Below are 24,102 nucleotides of genomic sequence, written 5' to 3' on the forward strand. Positions count from 1 at the left end.
TCCCTTTCATTTGTCTCCCACAGACCAGCCCCATACAATGGCACTTTGTGTGAGAACTTTCGGCATGGCCCAGCCAGGCCCTGCTTCGTTCTGCCTGCCAACGGGAGGAGACAAGAGGTGGGCTCTGAGCCCGGCGGTGGGAGAGGACTTTGGGCAGGCCCAACGTTGCTGTTGGACGTCATTCAGAAGTCCCCACTCCGTGGGGGAGTCCAAAGAGGAAAGCAAACAGAGCAAGGAGTAGTGGGAAATGCTGAGTCCTGGAGCTGGCCGGAACAGCATTCGCCTTTCCATGCTTGGAGCCAGTCGTTCTGTGACACCCACAGCTGTTACAGTGAACAGGGAGGCCTGGGCACCCAGCGTCCCCAGCCAAGGGCTGGGAGGGCAGGGAACAGATGCTCCCATCTCTTCAGACAGGCCCTCCAGAGCTAGAGCCCGTGCTGTGCCCTAATGATGAAGTCTTCTCCTTGTCCAGGGAATCTGGGGGTGGGATGGAGTGGGAAAATGTTTTCAAAGAAAGGAGAGAAAGACTGTCTTGAGCTGTGGTTTCAGATTTACTAATAGCTCCCATTTCCATGACACTATGTGTTAAACACCAACATAGGTTAATCGGCAATTGCCATATCGGTGGGGTCGGTACTATTGTTCCTGTTTTATGGATGAAGAGATTGAGGAACAGAGAGGTTAAATAATTTGCCCAAGCCACACAGCTAAAAAGCAGCAGGACTAGGAATTATCACCGTGCAGTTTTGCCTCAGAGCCTGTGTTGTTCAAAGTTACAGACCTTCTCTTTAGCCTGTCACGTATATTTCCTCTCTAGGAATAGACAATATGAAGAACAGAGTGAGGGAACTCAGATGAAGAGTAAAAGGAATGGATGAGGAAAGAGTGAGGCGTGATCTCCAAGGAAGGGAATAATTAAAAAAAAAAAAAAAAAAAAAAAAAGAAAAAGGCTGGAGGCTCTCAGTCCAGGAGAAGTCTTGTGAAACCAAGGTAGAGAGATGGCAGGAAATGCTGGATAGGGAATGGAAGCCATGACACCACAGGCCCAACAGACACCTGTTCTTTTGTATGCCCCCAAGAGGACTCTGGAAATAATACTCCGAGATCACTCAGCAAATGGGGCTCAGACAGCTCTCAGAGAGGCTGGAGAGCAGGCAGCTGGAGCAGAGAAATGAGCACTTTCCCTCTCTTCCAATTACAGTCTGGGGTGGAGGCAGGTGTCCACGGCTCAAGGGAGAGATTAGGCCCCTGATGAGAAGAGACAGCTTGTGTCAGTCACCCAGGGAGGCCTGTCACATCCATTTGTAAGCTGAATAGTTCCTGTCCCTGGAGGAAGGAAGGGAAGGAAAGAGTGAAGGGATGGAGGAAAAAGGGAGGAAAGGAAGAGATAGGTTATTTGTAGGGAAAAGCCCTTGACCTTCATCAGACACATAGGATTGGCCTTGGAGTCAAAAGACCTAAGATCTAATTTTGCCTCTGTCACTAGTTAGCAAGGTGATCTCAGATCAGTCACCTAAACCCTCTAACCTTAAACCCTTACCTCTATGGTTCTTTCCAGATCTGAACTCCATAGAATGGTGATCTTGGGACCAAGGACAAGTCATCTTTCCCCACCGCCCAAGTTCTGGTCCTAGCACAGCAGTCCACCACCCATCCACACCAACCAATCACCAAGTCCTAGCCATTCTATCTCCCGAGTACCTCTCTGATCTGCTTATTGCTGTTTCTCTTGGAGACAAATGAAGCCATTTTCCAAATGGTCTGCCCACTTCCATCCTTGGGCCCTCTAATGCTTTCTCTGTTTACAGACAGAATGATTTTTCTAAGCATAGATCAAATAGTGTGACTTGGCCTGCAGGAAGGTCCTCAGGCCTGTGCCTTGCCCTTCCCATGGGACATGAGGCTCCGCATCATCTCTCCTTCTCCCTCTCCCCCTCCCTACTCCATTTCACCCTCAGTTCTGGTACCTCAAAAGGACTTCCAGCTTCTCTAGCAGCCCATGAACTTTCTCACCTCTAGGCCTCAATCTGAACCTCCTTCCCTTTCTGCTTGGCTCACTGCTTCTCATCTTTAGGGCATAAATTCTTCTAGCTGGGAGGTCAGGGAACATGATGTCAAACCATACTCTACTTGCCTTGGATAGTCATTCACCCTTTACCTGCCAATAGTCTTCATCTACTAAAAGCAGAGTCAAGGTAAGTTGTGTCTATCTTTTCCTTACAGCTCCATAATACTGAGTCCAGCATCAACCACAGAGCACGTGTTCGATGAATGTTCACTACCTGAATAATTTGTTGAGTGGTATCCTCACATAGGGCACCTTCCAGCTATGACATACTATAGTCTCATAGACAGCAATCCCATACCTCCTGCATGTTCAGTTTCTGAAAAGCAGATCTTAGACCTTCCACCATCCCAGGATCTCCTGATCCCAGCCTGAACATGAACACTTAGTAGATTGCCGGACTCTATCAGAACTAATAGAAAGAATTGCCATGATCAATTATGAATCAACTATGATCAATTATGAATCAACTTTAAACTAGGATGTGTTGTCTGGCAATCGGATGAGATCCAATACAGTAGAGGAAGAAAGAGAGGGCTGGGAGGACTCAGGGACAATCCGAGTTACTTTCTAGTAGAAAGTCTGGCTAGTTCTAGACCTACTAGAACAAGAGATCCATCTAAGATCCATCTAAGATCTAGACATACTAGAACAGGAGATCTTAGATGGATCTCCTGTTCTAGTAGAAAGTCTATTTCTGTCACTAATCAGGTAACTTTGGGCAACTCTTTTGGCCTTTCTGGACCTTGAGTTCATGCATGCCTCATTGAAGAGGCTGAACTAGATAATATTTTAGGTCCCCTTTAACTCAAAAATGTAGAATTTCAAATTCTGGTGTTTGCTCTCCCACTCACCAGCAGCTAAGCCATCCATGGGTTTTATAAGGAGACTGTGTAAAATATCATGGAAGTGGAAGGAATTGCTGTGAATAATTATTCCAGGACAATGGGTTGACCCTGGGACTGTCCCAGGTACACCAGTCTTTGTGGTCACCCTTGTTTTAATTCAGCCTCTGTTGGCAGGGTTTCAGGTTTGTGGTTGTTACTTGTGGTGGCCGAGAAGACGATTTGGAATTTGTGGGATTTCTGTATTGGGATTTTAGGCAGACTGCACACATGGGTACCCAGAATAGCTTACATGCTTCACCATCATGCAGGAGGCCCAACCAATTCCCCTACCTGCTCCTAAGTCAGAAGCCTGAGCCCAGATGAGTCCATTCCCTATCCCAGTGGTCTGAAGTCGGTCAGTGAAGAAAATACTTTAAATCCCCTTGGGTTCAAGTACACAGCTCTGTGCTATGCTCATGAAACCTTGACCATAGAGAAAACAGATACCCTGAATGAAATGTCTATGTACCCTCCAAACACTGGTCATTGTCTTTACCATCACTTACCCTTCCCCTAATATGTATAAACATCTCAGACAAAAGGTGCCTTGGCTGCACTATGATAGTAAACTTTCTTATTCCCGTGGGAACCAGAACAAATGGGACAAAATTGGTCTGCCCAAGAAGTAGATTAGCAGAGAAGATTCAATTACTCTCAAGTTCAATTACTTTCAAGGTTCTGAACTTGTGTTTCCCTCAGATCTATATAAGCAGGGTCCAGTTCATATGAACACTATACCGTTCTCAAAGCTCTTTCAAAGTTCCCAATCCCATCTCTCCTTCTCACATTTGGAATATTCTTGCCTCAAAAAGGCAGTCCCAGATCAAGGCCCAGAGTCCTCATCAAACTTTCCAGCCTTGTGAAGACTGGGGCCACCTCTTCGAGTCACTATTTCCAGCACATCTGGGGGACAGCCCTCAAAAGGGAAGAAGAAGCGTCACAACTGAAATTTTGAGATTTGCCTGTAAAAAGATGAAAAACAGCCTGCTACTGCCCAGGGTCAGTGTGGAATGGGCAGGGAGAAGAAGGTAATGGCTATCTCTTGACCCCTTATAATTCCCACAGGTGGCTGCCAGAAACCTCCTTGCCCCTCCCCATGGTACCCCGTGGAGTGAGCAAAGCTGACCCAACATCAAAGCTCTGTGAAAATACGGTGGCTGAGAGAGCAGGGGAGCCTGAGTGGCAGGAGGAGAGATAAAGGACAGGGCTGTGAACTCATGAGGGCTTTGGGAATCACACAGTACGTCATGAGACCTGGTCCCTGTTGATTGTCCCGTGTTGCCATGGACAGATAAGCGTCACTGTCATAACTCTGGACGTCAGCAACGTTGAGATAGACCAGGCAATTAAATGAACCTGGCTTTCTCAGTACAGAAATATTTTTCAGGAAAATGGAAAAGGGAAAAAGGATTGGAACACCAAGTAAAACAGGAAATGGCAGTGGTCAAGGGGCAGAGGCAGAGCCACCTGATTTTCTGAGGTGCAGCTTGAAATTCTCAGTAAGGGCTTCTTACCTCAATTTCAAGCCTTTTCTAATGTTCATCAACTGATCAACTCCTACTTTTATCAACTTCCTTAAATCTCTGTCTCCTTGTAGGAGGTGCCAGGCAAGTGCTTTTCTCTTCTCTCCTTTGCTGTTCTTAGGTGAGGATCCTCATAGCATGGAGGAACCCCAAGAGCAGTGAACAACCAGCAGCACGCTGAGTCTATTTCCTCACTGAAAGGCAAGGGCCACCTGCCCAGGTCAAGTGTCCCTGCATCTGAGCCAGAGAAAGGCCTCTGTACCCCTGAACTTGCATTATACACTGCTTTCCCGGAGTCACCCCTGGGGACAGGCAGAGGAAATGTTGTGGAAGTGGAAAAGCTTCTTTCTAGGGAGAAGGCTGTCCTTGTCCTGTGTTTGATGTAGGAAGTGTACCTCCTGGTAACTGGGGCTGTGGCTCCCGTGGACGGGGGCCCATTAGCCAACATCATCAAAGGAGACCTTCTGGAGCTGTTGGGTGGTAATGTGGCCTAATGGAAAGAACAAGGGCTCAGAAGTCAGGTGGTGCTGATGAACATGATGACCTTTTGTACTCCCTTCCACGGTAGGTTCTAGAATAAAACGAGCTTCCTGCCAAGTAAATATGGAACGTGAATAGATAGATATCTTCATAAGGGTTACAAAGTCAAGTTCTACAGGGACCGGGCAGGAGTGTAAATGTGTGGGGCTGACCTCCTGGAGAAAGGAGACCCACGTTCACTTTGAGGGCACCTCACACTCAGTGTCGACCACAGGTGCTTGCTATGAGGAATACCAGTTATTCAAAGACCTCCCATGACCCTACTGGATACATGGGTCCCAACGCTGTGAAGGCCGAACTGAACACCTTTATGGTGCACCATCAGTCTGTCCACATATAACTTCTCGCCTACATTGCTTGCCTCATTTCACCTAAAACACAAATCACAATCCTCTTCCTTTTCAGGTTAAAATAGTTACACCTCATTATACAGGAAGCTCTGTTGCTGTTTTTTTTTTTGCTTGCTTATTTGTCTATGTGGTGTGAGTGTCCTATCTCGCTCTAAAGCCATACCTATTGTGAGCCAGATTAGCCTTGGGCAATTACTTTATCCCATAGCTTCCCGAAAGCCTGTCAAATCTTGATTTTTGATGACCCGCTTCTTCTGAATGACCCCCCCTTTTCCTTGCATCTTTTTTTATCCTAACCCTACCCTACACCCCCAAATCCTGCAGTCGTTTTAGAAGACACGGTCTCTGGCCCAGAAACAATATGGTAGCCTTGGCAGTATCATTAAGAGAAATCACCAAAGCCCCGTTACCTGAGACTTTCCCTCTCAACTCTAGCTCCTAGTTGGAGAAACTGAGGTCTAAGCTTATTTCATTCAAGGGTATCCTGTATCTTTTAACCTGGTCAGCATTAAATCAGATACTTTGGGAGAGAACAGCCACTTGGCACCAAAGGTAAGCTCTCCGACCAAATTCTTGATGGAGGCAGAAACCTATTCTCTGTGCACTGTTTGTTCAAAGGGAGAGAGCTCAAATGTGGCCTCAGGTTGGCTCAGGAGTTGTGGCTTTGCTTGGGTTTGCAGCTGAAGTCTAAAAAATGTAAGGACCTCAAGCCAACTGCCCAGTCTCCCAGTGAGTGGTGGCAGCTTGACTGAGGTGTAGGGACACCGAACCCCCTCATGGCCGGTCCAGCTCTATAACCACTAGACCACACAGTCAGTGTTCAATGTGCACTCAGCAAACCTCAACCTCCAGGCTGGGAGAAACAGATTTTCCAAAAACAGAGCTCTCTTTGTGAACAATTCAGCAAAAATTCTCTTTCCAGCTGTGAGTAGAGGACTCATGTTGCAAATGCTGGTGTTAATTAAAAACATCCACCTTCTACAGTTTCAACAACAAGAGAAAAGTACCACGTAGGATGTGTTCCCAAGCACTCCTCCCCGAAGCACTTATAAATATGATTTTATTTATAACACGGGCTGCTGAGGTTCGGGCTGATATTATCATTCCCCATTTTCAACCCCCAGTGGAAGAGTTGGGCCAAAGGAGACAAATGTGATGGGTTCCAATTTGCATAGACCAAAATTAGCATCAGAAGAACAAACCAAAATACTGTTCATGTCCAGAGCATGAGCTAAGCTGTTCAACTTCCCATGTTCCTATCAGGAAAGTTACTCCCTTGAAATCAAATGTTTATCCGTTGAGTCACTAAAAAACTTGTTTCACGTGGGCTCTTCGGTCCTTCAGACATGAATAAAATGTGGTGTGACGAAGCCAGGCACATTCCACCAAGGATGACCCCCGTATATTCAATAAGTGGAGTATTGCACTGTACTTCCCTGTATTCTCGTTATAAGTTTATTAGGAAGTCTTTATCTGAGCTGGTCTTGAGCTCGTGAGATCAGCAAGACTGACCTGCCTTTCTTCCTCAGCTTGTCTCTGGTTGGTGAGTCTGTCCTGTTTTTTCACACATGCACCAGACAGGAAAGAATCGAACCAAACCCACATTGTTATGAATGAATTTCTTTGTTTTTAATCTCACACAGTTTAAAATACAATATGAAATCAGGCTACAGTATATAAAAAACTCTCCAGCAAAATGATGTGCCAGCATCAGCTACTAAAATAAACAAACAAAAAAACTCCCCCATAAGAAATTTTTTTTGCATTAAAAAAAAAACACATAGACACTTACATCGCTATATCTCTAAGCTACCTCAGTTCTGATTTTTAAAAAGCACCTGCTTTTCCTTTTTTCATCTTGCTTTTAAATTTTCAGCTTTTTAAAAAATATAAATTATATGAAAATACAAGTTGGAAAATAGTCAAACACAATATAACATCTTTTTCACCCCTATACTTCTCAGCTTAAAAAAAAAAAGTATTCTTAAAAAAAGTTCAGTAACTGAGGCAGTATTCCTGATAGAGATAATTTCATTTTAATATATATATACTTTATATATGTATATGTATACATATATTTATGGTTCCTTGAAACTTCTTTGGAATGTAGATATGAGTTCAACACATTTATATAGACCCCAACAGAAAGCAGCACGCACAGCATGACTAGAACAGAGAAGGTGTAACTTTTCACCATGAAGATTAGGCAGGTTAATGCTCTAAAACCCGGAGTGTTCGTCTCCAAAGTGAGGAAAAGCACATCTGATCTTTGAATGCTACCTCCAATCCCCAAAGCCACAAAACCAGGGCTCTGTGTAGGGAAGTCCTTCCCCTGCTTGGAGAAGGAAACAAAAGTGACCCTGAACCCGACAGCCAAAACCAACACGGGTTAAGGCATCTCCAGGAAAATAAGGGTTTCATCAGCTCAACCAGATTTGCCCATCCTTCCTCTGAAGTTAACATGTGTTTTTAAAAAGCATAAATGCAACAATTCTGCTACATTTCCAGTGTATAAACCACCCACCACTCTTCCTGGGATGGTCTCTGGCCCCTGGACAGAAGGAGAAAAAGCATCTGGCCAGATGGACAAAGCTGTCTTCCCTAACTAGCGCACTATCTACAAATACTGAAAACGGCGGACCTAGAGAGAGAGGCATCTTAGCAAATAAGCGGGCTGAGGAGCAGGAGGAGGCACTTTCTTATCTCTTATCTGCTATGGAGTTCTCGCAGGACTTAGACATGCTCACACAAGGGGAGTTTCTAGCAGAAACGCAAAAGGAAAGGTGGGTGCACTGAGAAAGTCATGTTCTGCCTGGTTGCGAACAGCAAGCAAGACCGATGCCCTGCCTTGGTTCTACTCTTGCCTGTTGCTGAAATGTGGAAAGACTTAACCGAAAAACCCAGGTATTATTTTAGCGGCAGTTCTACATGTCTGCAAGCATGCACACACGCACACGTGCACACGCACACACGCACACATGCGCGTGGGCACACACACACGCCTTTGCCAGTGCCCAACAAAGATCCCATAATCTAAGAGAAAACAACGTAATCCAACAGTTCCGCCTAACACTCCCTGAGCAGCTCCTAAAATATTCGAGAGCTTCATTAAGGCACCTGCACCCGGAAGAAGATGAGAATACACAGCTGGGCCAACTCTACCTTTGCTTTCCAAGGAGACACTCCGATTTAACAGTGTAAGGAGACTCATGAATCACAGAGCTGGTTTCCTGATAATTCAGGGTCTGCAAGAGGACCTGGGAGTAAACAACCCACTTTCTGGAAGCTATGCTAACAGGTAGTTAGTACTTCTGGTCTCTCCCTTGGAGCCCAAGAAGGGCTCACCCTGAGAAGCCCACCTTAAATATCTCTTCGCCTCTCCCACTGAAGTCCGCGAGAGCTGTCCCTCGGTCATCATCCTTTTTAATCAGGCATCTATTGGGAGCGGGGTTCAAGTGTTTTAGGCACTTTTCTTCACTGGTTAGATGTTGGTTCCCACCCTCCCCACTCTGGAGAAAGACCCAAACCTTTGCAGACCACCCTTCAGCACTGCCCCAGTCAACGGAGTTTGTCGCTGAGCTTTGGAGGAACCAGAAATCTACTCGAATCGCACGGACCACCTCATTTTCTTCACTCAAGCTCCTTTTCTTATGTTTCTTTTGCCTTCAAGTCATTTGTCTCTTCTGCAATTATTAACCTTCACTTACCCTGTGCCAAGATAACAGGTCCAAGCACGGGCCCAGATAGGGTCTGCACTCTTCACGCTGCATGCACGGCCTACTCGACACCTGACTCCACCAGCTGACACTCCTCAAAGGAAAGCCATGCATTTCTCCTCCCAAAGACAGCCAAGCCACATTTTACTTCCACGCAACCTTAATTTCCATTGTTCCTAAAACCCAGGACATCTAAATGGCTTTGCCAGCCACTCTCCATCTCATGGCATGACTGCATTGCTCTTTCTCTCACCAATCGGAAAGTCGGACATTTCTCTCCACTGGGTAACAGGGTGGGGGGAAGCAATAAATGTGGGATGCCGGGACAATGAGACATAAAGGAGAAAGAGTAGAGTGCTGGTGTGGAATGACAAGCATTCAGGACTTACTTCCTAAGACCTGAGGGGGTAATGCCCATGCACACAGCTTTTATTCCAAGTCATAAATGTTACAGGTATAGAACCGATAAAGAACCAAGTCAGTCTTCCTCCTTCGATCTCCTTTCTATGACCTCAACAGTGCTCCTACATTGACTGTGGTCCAAAACCAGGCTGCAAAATACATTCAGTTCAAAGACTTAATGCTTCTTAGTTCAACGTTAAGTCCAAACCCCGAGAATCCACTAATGGTAAGTAAGTAGAGGGGTGTGATCATTTTTTAAAACACAGATGAAATTCACATGCATAGGTCTCTTGTACCCAAATCAGCATGATTTTTTTCCTTCATATAGAAGTCACAAGAATTTGGGATCCCCGATCTCAGTGACAGCACTTTGCATTTCCAGTGGGGTCTATATAAACAGTTTCCTTGCACTGTGACAGAATCCTCAGCCGGCAAATAAAAAACAAACTTGCATGACACTGCAATACTGAGACCACCTTAGAGCTTAAGACGATTTTTAAGAAAAAAAAAAAAAAAAAAAAAATACTGGCACAAAATTTAATAAAATAAATTTTAACACAAAAACAGTTTGGGCTCCTCCCCACTGCAGTCCATCTTTGTTTCGAAAGTTGAGTAAAAAGTAAATAGTCCTTGGTTTTTAGTGCATCCCCCAAACAAATGTTTCATCCCACCTCCCTCTTTTTTGCCCTCCCAGACCTAAAACCAAAAGCAAATTAATTGCCTTTTCATGGGTCTCAGAACTCCTGATGTGTCAATTTCTTTTGCTAATAGGTCCATAACTCAAGACATGCCTTTGTTTTTTCATGGACGATTTTTAAAAAATAATGGGACGTGTCAGTCTCCTCCTCCCTTAAGCCAGATCCTTCAAGCTTCTAAGAAGAACCCTTCTCTCTCTTTTTCTCTCTCTCTCTCCCTCTCCTGAAAATTTGCTCAAGAATTTCTCGTCCCACCCACCCCACAAGTCCTGGCTCTCTTTTTCCAACTGCTCACAATTGATTAAGCTGCAGCTCACTTAGCTCCCACCCCTGAATGTAAAAAACGAGTTCTGGAAAATTAAAAATAGAATAACGATTAAAAATTAAGAGTCCGACCAACATGGTTGTTCTTCGAAATGTCTCAGCAGAGTTTTCCCCGACCCCTTGGGTGTCCGTCACTCGTCGGCATCGGGTTTGACATCCAGCATGGCGTGGAGCTCCTCGGGCGTGTATCCCAGAAGGCTTTGTAGGTCGCACACAAAGCGGTACACGTAGCGTTTACCCGCTGTCTTGTGGATGATGTTTTTGTCATAATAGTAGCGTAGGCCACGGCTCAGTTTCTCATAATTCATCTTGGGCTTGTTTTTCCTTTTTCCCCATCTCCTGGCCACCTGAAATTAGACAAATAAAAAAGTGAAAAAGAGACAGGGTAAAAACCTAGAGGATAACCCAAGTAGACACTCTGGTATGCCTGTGTGTCCATCCACTCATGGTGACCCGTGATGTCCAAGGAAGATGGGTGGAGACTCACGTGCACGGGAGATCTTTTTCTCACCCATCTATTCTGAATTCCCATTTTTAAGAGATGGGCAAGATTCTTTAAATTAATGAAAATACCTTGATCCTGTGTTTCTGTGTAATGAAATGCTGGAAAGTATTAAAGTATTGGGGAAAAAAAAGACAATACTATAGACTCTCCTCTTTCCTTATGTTGCTGGTAGGCTACGCTCGCTTTGCAAGCATGAAATTTAGTGTGAGGGAGTGGAGCTGATCATGCCTGCGTTTCATCAAAGGGCAGCATTTTTTCTGTATTGGGTGTGCTATCTTCTCTTGTCTGCCAGACCAGAGATGTTGTCTCTCTTGTTCAGTGTTTTCAGTTCTGTCATGCTCAGACTAGGGCCTGGCACAGATACGCATTTGTTGAGAACGATATATTAATGAACAGATTGTACTGATCTTCCAAGACCTCTTGAATTGTCCGACCCATTCCAGAAAAGGCAACCCATGTGTATGAAGGGCCCACAATGTGAATCCCGGAACACAAATGGGCAGTGTAACTATGTCCTCTGCTGTCTGAAGGATGCAACTCAGTCTCAGACAGGCTACGTAACTGGCTCGAGATCATACAAGCACCAAGGGGCAGAGGTGGGGCTGGACTCCTAGGAAAAGGGCAGAGGTGGGGCTGGAATCCTAGGAAATGTCATCCCGGCCCACATAACCACTTGCCAGAGTTCCAGAGTTCACTCTCATCCCCCTTCCACACAGCGCTCGCTCGTCACTCCCTTCTTACCTCATCTGGGTCAGAAAGCTTGAACTCCCAGCCATCTCCTGTCCAGCTGATAAAAGACTGACAGGATTTATCAGTGAGTAATTCCAGAAGAAACTGCCACAGCTGGATTGGTCCACTGCCTGAAAACACAAGCCATTGTGAATCATTACACCAGACGCTCGACAGCACCAGCAATGAGTCCCATTACACAGCGCCCCTCCTGCCTCCTCTCCAGTCCGTCCAGCCCCGGGAGGATGAAGGCGGCATACAGCACAAAAGTTAGAGGAGGTACTGTGAGTTCACAAGGACTGAATGGTGAAAAACTTTCTACCCCCCCCAAAAAAGCACTTACAATATACCATTGTCTTATCAATATTATTTTGATTGACTTAACGGTCAGTCCATTTTTACTGCAATGAAAATTCTAGAAAGAAAATTACTAGATCCATCCTCTGAGACATTCTAAGGCAGCATAATCCTTCGTGCCTTCAAGAACTAAGTCCTGTTTGCTTTGACTAGTAATACAGTCATTAACTAAGGAATACCTTGCCACTTCCCATCTTAAGTCAAAGCTCTTAAGTGCTTCTCTGTATTAGAGAGCCTCCAGTTCCTGATTTGTAAGTGACAAGGATTGCTATCCTAAGGTCATCTAACAAGGACACAGAGGTTAGACATTCTTTTGGTCATAAGGTCATAATACTCTCCACCACCATCCCATTCCCCCAGGCCATTTACAGGCAGACTCACAAACTAAGAAAGGAGAGAATCAGCACTGTATAAGGGATTAACCTGCCACCCACGAAATCTTCAGAGGTCAGGTGAGGGCGGTCTCAGAAATTCTTCCTGGGTCAGTATATTCTAACTTACACACATACACACACACAATCCTCTTGTCTTAGCCATCAACACTGCCAAGATCTTAGTTCTGGAAAACCAGACACACTCTGATGGTCCACTTATCTCACGCTAAAGGATTTATGCTCATAGATTTCCTTGTAAGATAACTTTCTATTCAGATATGACAATGCTGCCAGTGATTCCAATCTCGTTCATGGGCGTAGCTGGAGGGAGAAACAACATGGTTCAACATTATGGTTCAAGTCCGTGGTGCTTGCTACAGGTCTACACTTACAGCACCATCTTAGAAGCCATCTGGGCAGAGGAGGAAAGACGAAGGAAGCCAGGAGCACTCCAGCTCATACAGGGACACTTGACTTTCTAAGGCTTTCATCCTTAACCTGAGCCTCAGATCTGTCTGATCCAAAGGAAAGTGAGATTCAATGGGAAATAAACTTTTTTCATCTAGAAAGAGAAATGTTCTTATGATCTAGAGGGGTCAACTCTTGTTATACCTTATACTTCTACAAGATATGTTCCCATATATCATTTTGCTAACTCCTAAAATCCACTCCCCAGCCCTCTCTATAGGCAAGGCACAACGAATTTTAGTGTTTCCGTCCTATTAAGAAACAAAAAGAAAAATGTTCAGAAAATCAAGGTGACTTTGCTCTGGGGCATGGTGTGAACGTGATGGTTCTGGGTCCGGTGTCCAGGCCTCCAGACTCGAAGCAGCAGGGCAACAGCAGCTGACGTGGACATTCACTGGACAGCCAAAGGAAGCATCCCACTGCCCCCCGAACCCCAGTGGCTACCTGCTGGGGATGAACCCCAGCATGTCTCCAGCACAGGCCAAGCTAAAACTGGAAGATGAAACAGCTTCACTTCATCCTTCTAAGAATGCACCTTGCACTCTCGAAAACCATCCTGTAAGAAATACCTTATGCATATTCTAGAATGAGATGATCCCGTGGACCTACGAAATAACTGAGCATTCAAAGAAACAGCCCAGAAGGTGACCCCAGGAAAGCCTTACCCTCTTCTGTCTCTCAGCCTGTTAAAACACGGTTTTGCCTACAACTCGGGCATATTGGCAGGTTTCGTGGGCCTTGAGTTCAAGGTACCAGTCACTACTGTCTGCCTGGGCTCACAGGACGAAACGGGACATTATGGGAGGAATTGGTGGAGAAGCCATTCTGGACAGGAGCCATCAGTCCACACGTCTCTATTAAGAAAGGCTGTGGAATCTCTGCTAGCCAAGAAATTCACAAACAGCCACTGAAACAACGCAGCAAAAGAGCAGGCTTCCGGAAGAGGTGCAAAGAGGACCCTACACCCAAGAGGACAGCATTGTCTTCCCACTCTTTGGAAGAGAAACATAACCAGGAACAGTCAACTACTCGGAAACCACGTGAAGGAGCCCTGGAGTCTGCAGTCAGTCGTCTCCCGGGCCACGCCCACAGACAAGCGACTGAACACGGAGAGAGAGGAGTCACTGTAAGACCCCGGATGAGGAAAAGTGCAAACGAGAGCTCGGGCGTGTTGCACACTCACGCGCACTGGACACTGTGCGTAATGCTTTATGTTCATCTCATTTATTCCTTATAGTAACTCCAGGGAGTAGGTACTAGGACTCGCAAATTTGTTTTTCCATTTTCACAACAGAGGACACTGAGTTCCTGGGTCACTTGTCCCCTGGCCTCGTCCAAGGCCATTCAGAAGTAAAATGGCCGTGAATGGAACCCAGGCGGACTGACCCCCAAATCCTTCAGCTTGGCACTGCTTTGTCCTTAAATAAGACCCACCCAGAGGCAGAAATCTGAACGGGCGGCCTGGTTGAGAGGAGCCATGGGATAAAAGGACCAAGCTTTAAAAAAAAAAAAAAATCTCTTCCTCACTGCTCACAGCACACACGGGACACTGGGCTGGCCAGTGGTTCTCCTGATTGACCATCCAACCACTGGGGACCTTGGTGTTCACCTCCAAAGGTGATATGTCCAGCCCCATGAGTCCTTCCCCTCCTGGTAGCTGTGAGGCTAATGTTACTTCACTGTTTCTCCCTCTCACTATTTACCTACAAACCTCTTTCCCATTATCTTCAGATTCCTTTGGGGAGTGGAGGGCTAGTCACACCAAGCTCAGCGAAGGGGAAGGAAGGACATTTTGGGATCTTTCTACCCAGGCAAGTCCTAGTCCCTGGCAGGGAGCAGCAGGCACATCCCAAGTCCCAAAGAGAGAGGCTCAGGAACATATCCCAGTTCCTCGCCCTTGGGATCCCTGAGGCAGCCAGAAAGTGCAAAGGGGGTGTATAAGTCCTGTCGCCGGAACCAGCTCACGGAGGCACAGATGTCAGAATTATTCTTGCTCTTTCTCCTGCCCAGTGCCATTTCCCAAACTGAAATGTCAGAGGGACAAGTTCTATCTGTCTGTGCCAACCCTGCCTCCCTGGGCGGCTAGGGGTGGGAGGGGGGCAGGGTAAACCCTTGTCTCTGGGTTTGGTGGGTTTTTTGTGTGTTTTTTGTTTGTTTGCTTTTTGTTTTTCTAATTGTGAATTTTCCTCTGTTCAAAAGGAACATAAAACTGTGAAATCTGGGAACTAGGAACCCAGGTCGTGGGTGAGATACTATCAGTTTTTTTTTACTATTTACAACAAACGCAAGAAGGAGCATAAATAGGAAAACCAGATGCCTAACCAAAGCACAGGAACTTGAACAGGGAGGAATGTCTCTTGAAAGCTTCACAACAAGAAAGTCAAAATAGGGTGATGTCAGCTCGAGTCTCTGTTCCCTGACTCTGCAAGGAAGATCCTGGAAGCCCAGCCAGGGCTGACAGGCACACGCAGGGCTCCTGCCGTGGGATTCCTAAAGAGGCTGTTCGCCCTTCAGAAAGCTCAGAATGTGGTACCAAATGAAAGGAATCCATGAGATTACCCTCCCTCCAAAGATTCCTCCCTTTGGCTGACTCCTAAAGGGCGCTTTTGGTGGTGGGGAGCCGTAAATAGGAAGGATGTGGAATTATTCTCCCAGCTGGAAACGCCAGGTCTCAGTAAGAACTCTGGGTCCGGGGGTAGGTCCATTACCCAGCTGGACTTGTGGACAGTCCTGCACAGGAGCCTGGTCACGTTCATTGCAGGTCTGGGAAGGGATATCAGGATCCCCAGAGGGAAGCACACAGCTGGCAGGGAGCTCCAGGATGGCAATGCACACTGGGTGACCCCGCCCGTCCCATCCATGTCTAGGCCCACGGGAACTTCCTAGGCCCCAGACTTGTTGAAACCCGGAAATGAGACTAGCAGTGCTGGTTACAGACTCTCCCAGAGGATGTTTCTAGGTTGCTTAGTGTATCTCAGCCCAAATCCCCGGGGCTGCAGGGCTCCTCCATCCCTCACCCTTGCTCCAACATATCCTCAAATTGTAAAGCCTCTTCCTCATTCTCCCTGTGCCTCCTCTCACCCTGGGCCCAACCCCATCCACCCACCCAACTGGACGGTGCTCCCAGTGACCTTTGTCCCAGGGAGCAGAGAATGGTACTAAGAATAGTGCCAGTCATGGGAAGGGGGAGTTTACACACTCAATGTGACTCACAATGGTGTCCCTGTCTGGGGGCCCCAAGGCAGTCAACGGCGTCCTTCACCATGTTGCCCCGGGGTGTCACACATCAGGAATCCGGTGGCATCACTGGGAAACTATGCTTCTCAAGTAGAAACTCTCAGCCACAACAACAGAGGGGTCCCTGTTAGAAGGAAGTCTCTCTCCGAAGAAGTGAAGGAGGGAGGGCTACACACACACACACACACACACACACACACACACACTGGCTGGGCCCCACACACCCTGCCGACTGCTCCCTCCAGCCCCCTCGCCGGCTGCAGCTGGGGGATTTCCTCTGCTGGCTTTGTTCTTCTAAGCTTCTGGGTAAGAGGAGAGTTCTTAGTACAACAGTGACAGTCCTGATCTGAAGAACGTGACCGAACCTCAGAAGCAGAAGTGTCAGGTGGGGACCCTCAAGGCACTTGAGATCCAAGTTGTTAGTCTCATTTTTTTTTTTTTTTTTTTTTTTAAGATTAAAGCTTCAGGTAAATTCCTCCTCATCCAGGTGATGTTTTAAGTCCCTTCTCTTTGTCTAGGAACTGGAAGGCCCACCATCTCTCTTGAGGAGGGCTAGTTATAAAAAATCCCCTATTGTTTCGCTGCTATGGTTGCATGTTCCCCAACTCCGAGTCTAAGTGAACAAATTCAATACACAGCCATGGGCAAGGACAAGATCTTACTAAGATCCTCCTGGGAATCATCCTTTCCACTTGACCACCTGTCAATGTCTTCTCATTTTCAGGTCCATGGTCCCGGACTCACTGCTGGTGAACGGCGACCGGGACTGGACGGCCGTGTTTCCTTTTCCTTTCACCTGCAAGTCCTCACCCCCTCATCTGTGCCCCAGCATGTGGCTAACCTATGAGAGGTGCTTTCCGTGCAGACGGAGGTCAGCACAGGGCAGTTGCGCTCTCTGGTAGCTTCTTTTATGGGTTTGCTTCTACCGAGGCCAAGCCTGATGGCCTGTCTCTCTTGTCATGGGATGCACGCTTTCACGGCAGAGATGGTGCTTTCTCACTGGTGCAAGGCAAAGCGTAGACAATGCCTCACCCCGAAATACCAACAGTCCGAAAGCAACTTGCTGTTGAATGACACCTGCCGTTGGCCCCCTGTGCACCTAGACTCAAGCTTCGTGAGCCTTCTTTTCTCGGTGGCAGGTATGGGGTTTCGGACAAGTGCTCAACAGACATTTACTGGTTCATGCTGCTGAGACATTCATCCTCCCTCTGCAGAAAGGTGTCTACCCCAGCTGCCTCTCTCTCTATTAAACCCTATCCGGGACTAATCAACATGAGTGACTCCCAGGCTGTAGGAGCAACATGTTCCCCCAAATAAAAACATACCCACACGGCCTGTCCCTTGGGGATTCATTTGCTACTTTGAGAAGTTAATCTCTTCAGCTTGACTCTAAAAGTCAAATCAAACACCTCAGTACGAGCAAGACACCACATTTATTTTAACCTATGAAACTAGCATGGTTGGTCACCCTTGCAACAGGGAAGACTCTGCCCTCAGAGCACACATCTGGCAGGTGGTCCTAAAGCAGAGGAACGGGCCTTGACTGCCCCTCCCTTCCACCCAGGTGTCTCTACCCACAGCCAAACGAAGATGGCAAAAACAGCACACACGAATCCAGAAATGACCCATCTGCTCACCAATCTATCTTCCTCTGCTGCCACCGTGAAGGTGCCCACCGTGGCTGGTATGGGGTGGAGGGACCCCGGAGCCTCATAAGCACCACGCCCTTCCTGTCAACCCGCTTCTGAACGATCATTCACAGAAGATGCCCAAATCCCTGTCCACTGAGTCCTTATGAAATGAAGTTGAATGACAAACAGGAAACCTCCTGACAGTGGCTTGCCCTCTGGACCCAAAGCAGCCGTGAAGCGCCGATGTCTTCTGCCTGGGGATAAACGACTGTTGGATGGTTTGGCCACCAAAGCACTGGGAAGATTGTTGAAAGGAAAGGAAGGGCAGAGACTGCTTGATATTTTGGCATGGGGTTATGTCTGTAAGGACCTTTTTCCCACTTCTTCGGAGTGATGCCCATCTCCTGCCTCCACCCCAACCTGATCTCCTCTCAACTCCAGCATGATCTAACTATGGTACATTGCATAACCAGCCAAGAGTGCCTTGGTCCAATGAGTCATATGTTCCATCATTAAGTTCCTGTATCAATGGCTAATAACTCAAGGGTAGCAGTGGGGCACACAGGTTCTAGTAATTCAGCACACAACCACAAAGAATATTATCTGACAGGGGCTTGAAAAACACGCTCCATGAACATAATGGACGATAACTTTACGAACATGCATGGATTTATTGCCGAAAGAGCCAGCAGCTGACAATGGAAGCCAGTCAGAAAACAGCTCTCAAATCATGTGAAACCTGCCTTTGATGTAAGTCTGTGTCCCTGGCACGTTAGACCAAAAGAGAGAAAGAATTTCAAAAAAATCAAAAACAAACAAACATGTCAGGCAGTGGAAAACTGGGAGAGGAGAGCAGACAGTACCCTCAGAAATTAAAAAAATATATATGCCCAAGGAATGCTCCAAGTGGGGAGGTCAAGCTTCCAGCACTTTGCTCCCACTTCCTCCCTGATTCACTCCACGAACTTACGCAACTAATTTAACCTCTCTGGGCTCTAGTTTTCCCATTGCTAAAATGGAAATAGTTATCCCTGTCCTCCCTACTTTATAGAGATGTCCATTGAGTCCCTGTTATTAAAAAATATATAAATATAGGGGCGCCTGGGTGGCTCAGTGGGTTAAAGCCTCTGCCTTCGGCTCAGGTCATGATCTCAGGGTCCTGGGATCGAGCCCCGCATCGGGCTCTCTGCTCTGAGAGGAGCCTGCTTCCCTCTCTCTCTGCCTGCCTCTCTGCCTACTTGTGATCTCTCTCTGTCAAATAAATAAATAAAATCTTTAAAAAAAAATAAAAAATAAATAAAAAAATAAAAAAATAATTAAAAAAAACATATAAATATAAATTTAAATACACACACACACATATGCAGAGGCGGTCACAGTGCTGAACATTTTAGGAACAATATAAAATATGACAGTGGGACCGACTAGAAGAATGAATCAACAGAAAATGTATTTTTAAAAGCACACTTTTCAAAGAAAGACAAGCAAAAAGGATGAAATTTAAAAAAAAATAAACACAGCAAAAACACAAGATAAAATTCAATTACTCTTCCAAGAATTAAATTGGCCTTTCTCATGGCTACTTTGGAAAAGGATAATGTTGCAGGCTACGAGTAAGGTTAAAGTATATATATGTGACCTTTTTAAAAAATCCTGTACATGAGAACGACCAGTGTGGATCTGTTCAAGCTCAGGATAACTCTGTGAAGTGCTGGCCCTGATTCAAAGTAGGTGAGCACAAAAAGAACAAACACATGCGAACTGTTTTGCAAGTGAAAGTATGACAGACACTTACGGTTTGGGGAAATCTTGGCCACAGACAGACTTAGATCCTCTTTTCCCCCAATGTGCTTTTCTCCCTAATCATTTATGCTCCTCACAAAATACACTCTACCTCATTATTATGGAGGGCTGACCCAGGAATGCAACAGCATTGCCCGCCAACGTCGGGCCTAGAGACAGATCCCATGCCATGAACCGAAGGTAAAGCCAAAAGTCCTGTCCAGTTAATCAATGTCCAAGACAGACCGGGCCACAAGCCCAGGTGGCGGGCCACAGGTCGGCCAGGCTGCCCCACCTGGGACAGACGTAAGCGAGGCTCCCCAGCCCGTCTGTCTGGGTCCTGAGAACGAGATCGCTCCACGCTTTAGCGTGTGGAGGAGAGACCCTTGTTTTTGCTTGGGCTCCTTGCACCTGCGCGTTTCAAGTCCACCGGTGTGGGGGTGGAAGGAGAAAGGAGACTGGTCTTCTCTTAAAGGGGCAGCCTATATTCAAATGCAGCGCCCCTCCCTCCAAACCCAAGGGCTCTGTCTAACCATACTCACCCTACCACTGAGACACAGACTTGGACCGAGAGCTGGGGAAGCTCAAGTCAGGAAGTGGGTTCTTCAGAGCTTTTCCTTCTGATGTCTTCTAGGTAACTGACTATTTTCAGAAGTCACCAGAAATGGGTTACGTTTGGATTTGAGGGTATGGGGTGAGAATTTTGTTCGAAACCCAAGAAATGCTTTTTCGAACCAATGCAAATGTCTAAAAACAATGCCTCCCTATGATGTATCAAGGTAACAGGAAGAAAGAGAGATGTGTTCGTTGATTAGGATTAGAAAGATGAAGTTGAGGAGTCTGAAGACCATAGTTTGTGGCCTGAGTGGAACCTCTGGGATTTAATTTATCCTCGCCACATAGTTGCGCCTGCATATCAAGGGTGAGAGGAATGACGAGCAAAGTCTGCTAGAAGTTTTGGGGAGGTGACATACATCCCAAGTGGTCTTTGGGGCACCGAAGTTTTCAAACTTTAATCCAGAAAAGAATTTTCACGCACCCCCCATGTGTAAGGCATGGTCGCCAGATTGGGTTGGACGACAAAGAGAACATGAATGACAGCAAGGGGCATCGGAAGAAACATGTTTTGTTCCACCGTCGTGTGAAGAGCTGAGAACGTCCTACTTACGCCTTGCTTTTAAAGAAAGGACCGAGAACGTAGCCTTGGGGACTTGCACAAGAAACTGCACCTACCTCGGCTCTGAATGTCAGTCCCCTCCACAGGGCTGTGCCCCGTGGGCACGGCTCCAGCAAAGAGCCTTCCAGCCTCCCGCCAAAGTTCAAACTTTCACATTCACTCACCTTAGGAGAACTTTCACTCTTGTGATTCTCAGGGAGAGGTGAGTCACACAAAAGACAATGCCATATGCTTTGTTAGAGTCAACAGTATAAATGCACAGAGCTCTGAAGCCTACCACGGGCCACGGAGAGCATCACGACCAGGGTCTGGAGCCCCACTGTACTAACAGCCAGACAGAAAAGCCATGCCGGCCTATCCACAACACACAGTCATCAGTCAGACGTGATGTGGTAGTCACCCGCAGCCACGACAAGAGGCGACTGAGACCTCCCGCTGTAGGAGGAGGGAACACGGGCTCCTCCACTGGGCAGCTTTGACCTGAGGGTTTCCCGGGAGCCTGGCCAAACCTTTCTTGGACCCGAGCTGCAGAGGGAGGCTCTTCTCTATCCAGATCCTCCTTCCCTCTCTCCTTTTCCAGGGGAGAGACCTGCAGCATGGTTGAAAGCCTCCCCCGCCCTCCCTGACTATCCCCCACTTTGTCCTTCACAGATCCCCCCCTCACACACCAACACATGTCTTGTTTGAGTCTAACCACGTCTTGCCATCTGCACCTTTGCAGACCCCAAACAACACAGGAACATGTCCACCGATTGTGACTGTTTCCCAACTAATTGTCTGAAAACATGAAAAACTTCAAAAGGCATCTTCCTTGTGGTTTTCTGTGTGACTTCAGACTAGACCTCTTTCCCTGTCTGAACCTTGATTCCCTCATTGGTACAGTAAGAATGACTGAAGCTACCTTGTGCGGTTGTTGGTGACAGTTAAAAAAAAAAAAAAGGGTAATGTACATGAAAGAGACTAGGACACAGGGGGAGCTTAATGCACCCGTGGGCTGAGCTGAAGAGCCGAAATGACCTGATCAGATATTAAGAATCTTCTGTGCCCTAAGTCACTGCTACCAATTACTGGCATTTACTAAATAAAATACACTGTCCCCTGACCTCGAGGAATATAAATATAGAATTATAGCAGAGGGGCTCCTGGGTGGCCCAGTCGATTAAACACATGCCTTGGGCTCAGGTCACGATCCCGGGTCCTGGGATTGAGTCCCACGTCGCGCTCCCTGATCAGCGGGGAGCCTGCTTGTCCCTCTGCCTCTGCCCTTTCCCCCATCTTGTGCACACTCTTTCTCTCTCAAATAAATAATAAATAAAATCTTTTAAAAAAAGAATTATATGGGAAAGGTGGAGGTTGGGGGATAATACGGAACAGCGGTACTCGCTATGTGCCTAGCAAGGGTTCCGGGTGCTTTCCACAAACTCTGCCTTCAGTGCTCCCAACAACCCCCTGAGATAGAAACTATTATTATCAGCATCTTGCCGATGAGAATCCCAAGGCACAGGAAGGCGAGCCTGCCTGAGGTCACACATGGTCCAAGGCAGAGCCAGACCACACTCAGGCTGCCTGGATCCCGACTCTGGCTCTTCACGCCTACGGGAAACATACCAGGGCTCACGGAGCCTGGCAAGGCCTCCCTCTCGGATGCTTTACCAGGACTGAGAAGAGAAGGCAGTTCCAGGGGACACGCTGTCCAACCAGGGGGCTGCACAGGAAAGCTGCCGTCGGCGGGATGGGAAGAGAACAGCTTCCCTTGAACAGAGTGCCTAGGTGGAGGGACCAGTGAATGTGCCACTCATTCCCTGGAGCAGTGAAGGCCATCCAGGAGAAAGATGCCAAGGGGCACCAGCAGGACGATCTGGGACCTCTGGCAGGGCCTTTCCCAATGGAAGCTGCAGGGAGTTTCCCAGGCCTGCTGGTGAAGGGCAAAAGGTGCCGAGGCCTCAGCAGCACCCGGGCTGAATTTGGCTCAGTGGAAATATTTTACTTCAAAGACAAAAAAGGTGGAGCCTCTAACTGGAGACGGAGCCGAATTCCAGAACCGTCACCACCCAGTTCCAGCCTCTGTAGTTAGATTTGATTAAAGAAACAGTGACCCACAAAATGCGAGACTTCAGGACCCCTCCCAAACAGGCAGGGGGCCTGTCCCCAGAAGGAAGGGGTCACCTGGTGAGTTTCCTGCCATCCCAAACCCACACACCTGCTCGGCCTCGGGTGGCTGGAAACTGCACCAGGGACACAAGGCACGTTTTGTGAAGTGGAAATGGGAGAGTCGGTTTGCAAGGTGTTGCTGTAACTGAATTAAGACAAGGAGGGGGTTCAGTCAGCAGAGGCCTTCATAAACAACTGGCAGAAAAGGGGAACCTCCCTTTCCATATTTTTTAAAAAGACATTTAGGAAAAAACAACAACAACAACAACAACAACAAATGAACAGGGAGGCCGAATCCTGCCACCCTGTGATCTTTGCTCGTGGCAGAGGGTGAAGAACGGTCAGAAAGCCAAGCAGGAGGCAGAGCAGTGAAAGTGCTCTATGGGGCCTCAGAAAGGGACTTCTCCTCTCCCAAGGGGTTTCCCTCCCCCATGCTCCAAAGTCTTTTCCCATCAGTCTCAGCACTGGGCAGCATGTTAACCCACAGCACAGAGAATGGGAATCCCACCCAGCTTCTGAGATGCTGGTCCCATTTAGGCCACGGGGGTCCTCCTGGCTTCCTGCAACCTGGTAATCACAGGGCCTCTGAGCCAGAAAGGCAAGACACTCTCTGGGCCACTATTTCTCATTTCTAAGCTCTTTTCTTCCTTTCCATCCAGGTGCTGCCCAAGGATACTCCACAGGGAGATGTGGTGGGCCCCCCTGAAAGCCTGAGGGCCATCTCCAACTTTGCCTGTCCAAGAACCTCAGGGCCCCCGGAAAAGGCAGCTCAGGCCCCAACAAGGGACCAGAGTTCTATATTCATGTCAACAAGTTGTTTCTTCTTCAATTCACAGTCTTATACTGATAACATTTGTACAGACACAATATTCTAGAGCCTGGGTGGGGTAATCACCCCTCCTTCACCCTCAAATTAAAAAGCTCCACGCTGTTCCTAATAACATACCCACCTGGGTTTAGAATTCTAGAACTCTTGTGCACAAATTCACACTGCACTGTGACCCCTCTCCCCTTTCCTTATCAGGAACGCAGGCTCGAACCAAAAGCTTCCTTAGTTGTTATTCGTACCCGAGTGCCCTGAGAGTATTTTGCAACCCAGTTTTGCTTCAGAAAACTGTGATTTCAGGTAACGCTGCCAAATCTCAGGTTTCATTCTGCACTGAAGGGCTTTGAAGCACTTCCTTTGCAA

The 24,102-nt window shown here is 47.2% G+C and overlaps 1 protein-coding gene across 6 annotated transcripts in view; it reads right to left on the reverse strand.

Moving 5' to 3' along the window:
- Positions 1-7,330: 7,330 nt before the first annotated feature.
- Positions 7,331-24,102, reverse strand: part of ETS1 (ETS proto-oncogene 1, transcription factor) — a 128,241-nt gene continuing 111,469 nt past the window's right edge. For all 6 annotated transcript variants that reach the window (XM_047690804.1, XM_047690807.1, XM_047690803.1 and 3 more), the window contains 2 exons: positions 11,749-11,867; positions 7,331-10,849 (listed from right to left, as the gene is read on the reverse strand). In XM_047690804.1, the coding sequence (XP_047546760.1) occupies positions 10,634-10,849; positions 11,749-11,867 (335 nt within the window). In that variant the 3' untranslated portion in view covers positions 7,331-10,633. The remainder of the gene's footprint in view (positions 10,850-11,748; positions 11,868-24,102) is intronic.

The sequence above is a fragment of the Lutra lutra genome, chromosome 10 (assembly GCF_902655055.1).
Source record: "Lutra lutra chromosome 10, mLutLut1.2, whole genome shotgun sequence".
Taxonomy (NCBI): domain Eukaryota; kingdom Metazoa; phylum Chordata; class Mammalia; order Carnivora; family Mustelidae; genus Lutra; species Lutra lutra.